General features: G+C 37.5%; 1 protein-coding gene across 1 annotated transcript in view; it reads left to right on the forward strand.

Annotated features, from left to right (window-relative positions):
- Window positions 1–10,609, forward strand: part of RPS6KA5 (ribosomal protein S6 kinase A5) — a 178,529-nt gene that overhangs the window by 99,307 nt on the left and 68,613 nt on the right. Inside the window, exons 4-5 of the mRNA XM_034992596.1 lie at window positions 3,992–4,107; window positions 7,107–7,214. Of these exons, the coding sequence (XP_034848487.1) occupies window positions 3,992–4,107; window positions 7,107–7,214 (224 nt within the window). The remainder of the gene's footprint in view (window positions 1–3,991; window positions 4,108–7,106; window positions 7,215–10,609) is intronic.

Below are 10,609 nucleotides of genomic sequence, written 5' to 3' on the forward strand. Positions count from 1 at the left end.
GAATAAGGGACAGAAACCATATTATCATCTTGGTGGACATAGAAGAAGCATTTGACAAAATTAAACACTCCATGATAAAAACACTCCAAAAAGTAGGAATAGTGAACTTCCTGAAAATCAGAAGCCTAAAAATCAAGAGCCTTTTTCCCCCCTAAAATCAGAAACTGAGGCAAGAATATCCACTTTCACCCCTTTATTCAACATTGTAGGCAAGAAAAGAACATAAAAGATCTTCACACTAGAAAGGAAGAAAAAAACCTGTGTTTACAGATGACATGATAGAAAATCCTAAGGAATCCACTAAAAGGCTATTCAAACAAATGAACAAGTTCATCACAGTTGCAGGAGGTAACTGCATTTGATGTGACCTTGTAAATAGAAAATCCCAAGGAATCCACTAAAAAGCTATTCAAACAAATGAACAAGTTCACAGTTGCAGGAGGCAACTGAGGTCATTTGTATGACCAACATACAAATTCTGTACACCTGCACTGAAAAATCTGAAAATGAATTTTAAAAAACAATCCATTTACATTATAATAAAAACACTTAGGAATAAATTTAGCATTAAAGAAGTGTAAACCTGACACTCTGAAAACTACAAAATGTTGTTGAAGGAAGTGAGAGACCTAAAGAAATAAAAAGATCCCATGTTTATGGGTTGAAAGACATAATATTATTAAGATGGCAATACTCCCCAAACTGATCCACAGATTCAACACAACCTCTCTCAAAATTCTAGCTTATTTCTTTGTAGAAATCGACAAAGTGATCCTAAAATTCATAGGGAGGTCAAGAAACCTTAGAATAGCTATATAACAATTTTGAAAAGGAAGAATTAAGTTTGGTAAGACTCAGCACTTGCCAATTTTAAACTACAAAGCTACAGTAATCAAAGTGTGGCGCTGGAATAAAGATGGACATATAAATAATAGAATGGAACTGAGTGTCAGAAATAAACCCTCACAGTCCATTTACAGTCAGTTGATCTTTCAACGAGGGTGCCAATGAGGAAGGAATAGTCTTTTTAATTCATGGTACTGGGACAACTAGATAGCCAATTTCATATGGACTTGTATGCAATTGCAATTGGACCCATACCTCACATCATATACAGAATTAATTCAAAATGGATCAAAGATGAAAAGTGAGAGCTAAAACTATAACTTTCTTAGAGGAAGACGGGTAAATCTTTGTGACCTTGGTTTTGGCAATGGTTTCTTAAATATGATATAAAAAGCACAAGTAGCTAAAGAAAAAACAAATAAATTAGGATTTCTGGGAGGATGGAGTGGTGAAAATGTTTTAAAATTCAATGTGGTGATAGTTGCATAACTCTGAATATACTAGAAACCATTGATTTTTATGCTTCAGATGGGTGAATTTCATTGTATGTGAATTATATTTTACATAAGAAAGAAAATCAAAAGAGGCAAAAAAAACTTACAGACCCTTCACTAAAGAAGATATTAAAATGTCTAATAAGCCATGGAAAGATACTAAATATCATTATTATTCAGGAAAATGCAAGTTAAAACCATAATGAGACACCACTACACACTGAACAGAAAAACTAAAATTATAATGACTGAGAGTACCAAATGCTTACCTTATAGAATAAGGTATCCCAGCCACTGATCTAGAGTACCTGCCCCGTAGAGACACGCCAGGTATACCACTTGGCAGCTTCTGTATCTGCTTTACAGCTGTGAACACCTGACTGCTGGATAGAGTTGGCTGTTGACCTTGTGAAGTATGCAACCACATACCTACGAATAAAACATGTTTATTGTATGAAAGTCAGGTCTTCATCTTTGGCTCTTGGTCTCTTCCAAAAGTAGGAAGTAGGTTACTTGATGTTTTAGGTTTTTTGGGTTTTTTTTTTAGATTTTTAGTTACTTTTTTGTCTTCCCAATAAATGAAAAATAAAACACTGTCTGAGTTCCAGGCAACAACAATCCATAGTAGTTACTATTCCCATTGTGTGGACAAAAAAACTGCAGCTGAGAGAGACTTCATTTGCTCAAGGCAGGACACAGTGAAACCATTGTCTAATCCAGGTCTGTGAGTTACTAAGGCCAGGTCCTGTGGACTAAGAGAAGAGTACATGGGATTCTTTTTATGACACACTTGCCTTTGAGTTTCAGGGTGATTTTTTTCAGTCACTGTAAAGAATTTGTGTTTAATTAATAATATATCTATTGAGTGCTTACTGTATGTGCGTACTTTGTTTGTAGAGGTGAATATATTGATTTGGACTTTAAAAAGTTCAGGGTGTAGCAGAGAAAGCAACTGTGCAAATAAACATTTTCAATACAGCAAGATAATTGCAGTGGTAGAAGTCTTTAATAAGTACAGTGGCTAACAAAAAAGGAAGTGATCAACTCTGCTGGAGTGATTATTGAAGATGAGAAAATTGCATAGGACATACAAGGATGGGTAGGAGTTTGTCAGTTGGTCAGCTGACCTGTGGGTGTTTATTTCTGTGTCATGACTAACTGTGGAAACCATTTATGCATAAACATCAGCATTAGATTTAAGCAAATAACTACTTAAAGGTAGAAAAAATTCATTGTTAGTTGGCAGGAATGCTGTGTTCCTTTACACCTTTTTAATAATTAGCTTTGTGTTAAGATATAATTAAAACCTCTTAGCAAAATACAGAAGCCGTAGAGGAGGCAATGCTTTTTACTGGTAAACGCTTCGTAAAATACATTGCAAAGCAACCAGCTATTAGAGCTCTTTCATTCTGTTGCATCTGCTTTTTGGAATTTAAAGTTAAACAGACAAGATGAAACAAATTTGCAAGTTTATGAAGATTCTGCTTTGTTCTTTTTTCAAACTGTGCTGAACTTGACAAACGAATATACTCGGGATACATGCTTTTCAAGTTTTTAGGAGGAAAGCTTTAAACTACATCTGTGACTGTTTTCAGGGTCTACACTGTGTGTTAAGGTCGCAGTGGTTAGTTTCTAATGAAACTACGATCAGTTTATCAATAAATGTCTTATTAGAGCTAATTATGAACACAATTATGTTATTGCTTTTATTATTATTGAGCTCCCTATGTATGTCTCAATGTAGCCTGGTTGTTTTTTTTTTTTTTAAAGATTTATTTATTTGAGAGAGAGAGAGAGTGTGTGTGTGCACGAGTGGGGGGAGGAGAAGAGGGAGAGGGAGAGAGAAAATCTCAAGCAGATTCCCCACTGAGCATGGAACCTGACGTGGGGCTTGATCCCACAACCCCAAAATCACGACCTGAGCCGAAACCAAGAGTCCGATCGATGCCCAACCAACTGAGCTACCAGGCACTCCTCACTGTAGCCTGTTTTGTCTCTCATTTCATTATTCCTCTGGGGATAAATAGGGCAAATTGAGAGGGAAATAGGAATATTTCAGTTTCAGGTGTTTGACTCAGCCACATTATGCCACTTTTTCTTTTGGGCTGCGTGGATCAATAATGGTACCTGCTACCTAATATACATTTTTTGAAAGGGTGCATAGAAAATTCTAGAAAATGGAGAACCTGCTTAGAAATAGCAACTGGCAGCTATTACAAAGGAAAGGCTGGGATTTTTGTTTGTGTTTTGGTTTGTTCTGTTCATTTTTTATCTTAGTTATTGCAGTGGCTGATGTTTTGCTACTTCATAGCAGGTTAAGTATTATACAGTGACAGCAGAGGTTTCTAATACACTGCATTTGGGAGAATGTATTTAAATACATGCAGATGTCATGTAATAGCTTTAATGGCAATAATCTATGCAAATCCATTTGATTGCAGGGTAGGATAGTCATTATCTTAGGCAACTGTATTACTATGTAAATTTAGTAATATGTTCCAGAGGAAACTGTATACTATACACAAAGAATTGTGCAAAAATAGTATATTAAAATCAGTGCCTTCTGGTTAATCCAAAATGATTAAGAGGGAAAACTACCTTAAGTTTATGAATACGAGTCAAAGAAAGAAAAAAATATATTTCATTTTTAGATTATATAAATGGTGGAGAACTTTTTACTCATCTTTCTCAAAGAGAGCGTTTCACAGAGCACGAGGTGCGGATCTATGTTGGAGAGATCGTGCTTGCCCTCGAACATCTCCACAAGGTAAGATGCTCAATCGTTGGGAGTTCTTTTTTTGAAAAATCTGTTAATTGAGGTAATGCTGGAGCTAAAAGAGCTAATGTTTTAAAACGTCACTGTCTTCGTGGAGATTGTAAAAGCACACTTACACACTATTGCCAATTTTCTCAATTCTGTAGTCCCCTTTTTAAAAATCTACTTTTTTTTTTTTTTTGTAGTTCCTGTGATACAGATTAAAAAGGTAGAACCCGAGCAGTTCTTTGGTTTTATTCATGAAAAATCTTAATGCTCATTACAAAGTATCATTAGAATAAAAGCTTTTCATTCTTAAGATAAGCTTTAAAATGAAACCACAAGTCATAATATATATTTCCTTAATTGTGACTCACTCCATTGCAGACTCTGCCTGTGTGTCTGCAGGGTATATTTCCTGATTAGGTCGGAGAATATGAGTTATTTGAAAGAAGTGCCTGCCATGGTATCCAGCTACCCCACTCTCCCACTCTGGTTTGCCTTTGCCTGTGTCCCTGAGGCCCTCTTGCGCTCCCTCTCCCTCCCTCCTCCTCCACAGCCTCCCTATTGCGTGAACTCAGTTGCTAAAAACTTTTAAGTGGAATTCATGTCTGTGATGCTGTTTGAACTCTATTAAAATCAGTTTGAAATTTTAAAAAACATATATTATTTCATACACTGTTAATCTTGATCCAAGAAATTTTGAACAAAGTTTTTTGAACTTAATGAGGAAGCATTATTATAGAAGCAGTCACTGTGTAGACTAGGTGTGTATATATTTCCTTAGAAACAGAAAGCACTTGAGCAATTTTCATCAAAGTATGTGAGACCACGAGACCAGCGTGACTTGAGTCCCTACATTAGGATGAGACAAGTACATACGAGCCACTGTTCATCATCATGAATTCAGACCTGCACTGGATTAGAGATGAACAGAGATTAAAGTGGTGATTATGGGGCATAGACAAGGGTGGAGAGAGATGAAGGGAAAAGGCAAGGAAGAGGGAGGACTTTTTTAAGGGGCAGGGAGACTGGGATTACAAGATGGAGGCAATGGACAGGAGGGTCTGTGAGAAAAGATGGCGAGAAGATGCAAGCACGGAAGGCAGGGACCAGGAACAGGGGATATCTAGCTAGAGCAGAGCGCAGACTGGTCAGGCAGGGGCTGACAGTCAGAGTAGGAATCCTAAGAGGAGTGGATGACCAATGCATAAGAACAAGGGGGAGGCAGGGCTGCAATGCTTGGAGAGAAAGAACAAAGGAGCAGGAAGGGAGCTGACGCCTCCCTGCGGTGAGGGGACAGACACCCCATTCCTTTGGGTAGAGTTGTCATGTGGTGGCCAGCTTTTGCCTGAGTACCTCTGTGGGATATAAAGTAGTTAGGACATCTTCATACATGAACCAAATTGGGCCCAGGAATGGGCTGAAAATATCTTTGAGTTTCATGCTTAGGGGTACTAGATGTAAGTTTTTATAATATAAAAGTGGTGGTGGAAATCACCATAAATACCAGAGTAAAAACAAAACAAATACAAAATTCTAATAGGTAAGCTAAACTCACTCTTTGTGTGAAAGCTTTAATTCCACTAATTCTCTTTATTAAAGGAAAATCCACGAACATCTGTTATTATTAAAACAGGGTAATCAGAACCACAGAAGTAGAGAACATGATGAATACTGGATATACGTGTAATTGATATGGAGTGAAAGTAATACAGCAAATCAGACCTCAGCTAAGTTTCTCTTAATCTTACTACCCTAAAAAGATAAATACAAAGAGATACAACATAAGAGATATTAAGCCCGTAACATTAACCTTGATACAGCTGCTAACATTGAGTTTCCTGGGAAGAGACAAAAATGGAAGTTTACTTGGAAGTGATGAGGTAAAGCAGATAGTAAATGATTTATTTCTAAAATTGCTTCCAAAGAGTTTCTTTGGGGGAAAAAAAAAAAAGGTCATACTGGTTGTTAGATGCTTGTGAGGCTTTAAGTCAAATTTCTGTTCAATAGATTGCAGATACCATCCTTTCTTTCCTGTAGAACACTGAAGTTCTGGAAGGAAAATTGCCTTGCATTTTTCCTTGTGTAATTTGTTGTTTCAATTTGAGGAAGTTATTACAAATCTGCTTTTTCATATAGTTAGTGTTGTGGAAAGCAGTGTTTCTGAGTTTAAAAACATTTAATTCAGGCTGACATAACATGAAATGTGCAGTGCACATCTATCAAGAACTTCTTGTGTGATTTGTATAGATTTATTTAGCTGAAGAAATAGCTGGAGTGTTTTACTATAAAACTTACATGCAAAACAAAATGGAAGGATATATAAATATCTAATTGACCTATTTCATTTATTTAGAACTAATGATCAACTAAAATTAACCTATGATCTTCAGCCTCTTTGTTTAGGAGCCTATTACTCAACAAGTCTTTATTAATTATCTATTTGACACTGTACAAGATACTACTAGACAAATGCATGAAAAGTGAAAAACAGAGTTAGTGTATGGTTATATCGAGACAAGCGGGAAATGCCTAGAAAATACCAGTTATTTTTAGGTAAGTACAGTGGACTCTTAGGTAAGTGAAAGAATAAAAACAAAGACGTGACCAGTGTGGGATCTGGTTAGTCAGAAAGGTCTCTGAATCCTTTAGGAAGTGATAGACATGAATTGACTAAACGTATCAGAAGAAGATCATCGGCAGTGAGGATTAAATACATCCAGAAGATAGAACAGGAAGAACGGAGTTGACAGTAGTCAACGGAGAGACCCCATGGAAGCTGGTCCAGCGGGAATGGATCTTCATTACACAGAGGAGAGGTCCAGGGAGCCTAGCAGATGAACCTGAGATGGACAAATTCACACTGGCCCTAGCCAGTGACTAAGAGCCGTTATAGCATCCTGAACAGGAGAATCCTTTTTTGGTTTGTTTTTAAGGTAGATAAAGACTTTCCTAATTCATTTTTTGGAAATTGTTATTTGAAAATGTGTGTTTGTTTGTTTTTACAGTTGGGAATTATATACCGTGACATTAAGCTTGAGAACATTCTACTTGATTCTAATGGCCACGTGGTGCTGACAGATTTTGGTCTGAGTAAGGAGTTTGTGGCTGAAGAAGTGAGTATTACATTTTAATTTGAAGTTAGTAACAACGGAATGTAAACAATGATAAAAAAATGAGTTACAGAATAAGCATTTATCAGGAGAGTACCATATGGATTATGGATTTTTGTGCAGGTTTGCCTAGAGGAACATCTTGACATGAATGACTGTAAAGATTTTTAGCTTAAAATTACCATCTTGTTAGAATTGCAGTAAACCTTTGATGTTTATATCAGCACTCCCCAGTTTAAAACTAAACTGTGCATTTAACTTTCCCTATAAAATATAACTGAAAAATGTAAATAAGCCTTTGGGCCCTTGAGGAGAATTATGCCTTAGTTGGTAACCAATCTAGAATTACAAAACAAAGGACATAGAGTTTACATTGTATTTACAAAGTAGTACATGTCCTGATGTCCCTTTGAATTCACTTGACAAAAATGACAAGGATCTACTAGATCAACTTCTTTAATAACCTTGCTGTTTTTGCTCATACAAACTAAAATGTAATAGATAATGTGCAGATTTTAAATATGGAGGACTTTGCATTTTCAGTATTGATTAGTACTTGTTTACTATTACAGATGCATTTAATGACATTTTAAAATGTACATCTACTATTCTAATTTAAATACTACTTACGTAGCAGTTGTAATAAAAATTATATTTTTATACTACTGGTTATGCAAGATAACGAGGTAAATTTGAATGCTAGCTCATTTTTATCTAAGAAAGTATTGGGTATAGGATACAGAATTACAGTGAAATTTTTGTAGTGAAGGACTTTGTGGTTGTAAAACACATCATTCTCGAGTTCCACATCAGGTGTGTCTGTTTCTGATTGTTTGCTTTTTGTAATATTGCCAAAGCAGTCCTAGGTGAATTCCATAAGTGCTGAAATTATAGAACTAAAGATCCTAGTTTTTTATCGTATCCATATTCGTTCAGTTCACTTACTTAATAAATATTTATTGACCATCTCTACTATGCTTGGTACTAGATAATGCAATGATGAAGAAGGTGGAAATGGTTTCTGCCTTCATGAAGTTGTGGTTATAATTATATTGATTATCTCTGATGGAAAATTCATAGTTATCAAATAGATGAGTTTTTGAGGAATTTACTTCAGAGTCTGATTTTTAAAACTCTTTCTCCTTTGTAAAACTTTTCATGGCAACTTCAGTAAAATGTGACAGGTTAAATATGTTTACCGTTGCTTCCTCATTAAACCCCCTACACAAAAGTAAGGGAGTAAAATAGGCATGTACTCAAAAGAGAAGGAAGAAAATAGCAACCAAATTTTGGAAGATGGACAGCAGGAACTCTAGTTGTAACTGACGTAGCATTCCCGGTCCCAGTTGAATCCTAAGCTAGTAATGTGAGAAACCCCAAAACAAGCTAATTTGCACTTCTGGCTCCCAGACAGGGTCAGGAATTGGGGGCACCAGGTGTCCCTCAAAGTAGGAGCATGGGTGATATGGTTGCAAGTCTGTACAAGAAACAGGGAGCCCCCTCCAATCTGCCGTCTACCTGATTCACCTAGGCAACCATGCTTTCTTTATCTTGAGGGAGGACTGAAAGGGTTAACTAGAAAGACTGGATTCAGGGATGATGGACTGAAGGTGAGGACACAACAAGGGAACTAGTGGTTGAAGTGAAAAATGACACAGGGAGTCATGGACCTCCCATGGCCTCTTTCTGCCTCTTCATCCTGAGAACATGGCTTCCTGGACAGGAGTTTAGAGGATTCCTCCCTGAGAAACTGAGAACAGAAACTCGGCGGATGCTGTCAGGTGGTGGTGTTGCCAGGGAACTAGCCCAGCCAGATCTTTCTACAGAGATGTCTGTGACTTGACAAGCCCAGTACATCCCGCAGATCCATATTTGTGATGAAGTCACCGTTCTTTTTCTATTTTGATTTCACTATATTTCAATGCAAATAGTTTCTTGTGTCTGTATTCCAATGTGATTATGGTTTCCTCTGTCATACTGTGCATTCAAAAACACTGTTTTGAGAAGGGGTCTGTGGCCTTCAACAGATGGCCAAAGGATCCTTGGCATGTTAAGCATGCCGGCATAGAGAGATTTGGTGATCGCCTTCTCCTCTCTCCATGGAACCGTCCGTGTATTTGCTCATTCACTCCATCAGTACTTGTTGAGGGCCTTTTCCATACTAGACATTAGGCTAGGTTCTGGTAAGACACCAATGAAAAGAATCACTTAGTGACTCCTGTATTTATGGGTACGTGTAGCTGATCGTTTGGCAGACTTTGGCTCTGGGAAACAGCAAAAATAAACAAAAATCAAACATGGATCAGAGTTGCTGAGTTTTAATACAGAAATACAAATTAATCAGAAATGCCATGTGACTAAGTCAGCTAGGTCCCTCCTCACAAGAGAGACCTGTGTGTTCTGTTAATCATGCCAACAGCTCCTCGGCAAGGGAATAAAGGGAGTTCTTGTCGGATACCATGGGTTTTGAACACTTAGTTGTTTAGGTACAAAAATGAAATATTGGGTGGGGGCGGGTACCTGCGTGGCTCAGTCGGTTAAGCGTCCAGCTCTTGGTTTGGCTCAGGCCGTGATCTCAGGGTCATGAGATTGAGCCCCGTGTTGGGCCCCACACTCAACACAGAGTCTGCTTGAGATTCTCTCCTTCTGCCTCTCCCCCTGCTCTCCCTCAAATAAATACATAAATAAAATCTTTTTAAAAAATGAAATATTGGGACTCAATCTGAAGTGGAGAAATAATTTATAGATTTTCTTATTATTCACTGAATACAACCTAGCTGCATTTAATACAGTTGGTGTGTTAAGGTCTGTGTCATTAAGCTTTCCACTTTCATCTCTTCCCCTCAGACCACCAGCTCATTCTTCCTCTTCCCATAGAGGACATACTGTCACACTAGGCTTCAGGTTTAACTTTCAGGGCTGGGATAGGAACTACCCCTCTCTGAGAGCCCTACAACAGGATCTAGTGGTTCTTTGCTCCCCTGATGCCACTCAGCACCTGTTCAGCAAGTTTCCCTGCCTCGACTCTTTCCACCTTAAAAATATTCCCACCAAACAATTTCTGTTTTGATTAGCTAGCATTCCTTTTTGGTTTTACATGTCACCCTGACTCCTTTATATCAAAATACCATCTTTCTTGGAATGAGTTTCTTTTTTGTCCATCCCTATTCTACCTCGTTGGTTTTCAGTTTAAAGTCTAGTTTAAGGAATTCCCTTGGTTTCCAGTGTATACAGAAAGATTCTATAACTCCAGCTCCAACTGACCTCTCTCCTCTTCTACCTCTTCCTCTTGGACCCTTTTATCACCATTTAAGCATGCCTAGTCTCTCCCATTTTAAAATTTTAAAGATGGATGGATGGATGGATGGATGGATGGATGGATGGATGGATGGATGGAT

Source organism: Mirounga leonina, unplaced genomic scaffold, assembly GCF_011800145.1.
Source record: "Mirounga leonina isolate KUSES-001 unplaced genomic scaffold, KU_Mleo_1.0 Mir_82, whole genome shotgun sequence".
Taxonomy (NCBI): Eukaryota; Metazoa; Chordata; class Mammalia; order Carnivora; family Phocidae; genus Mirounga; species Mirounga leonina.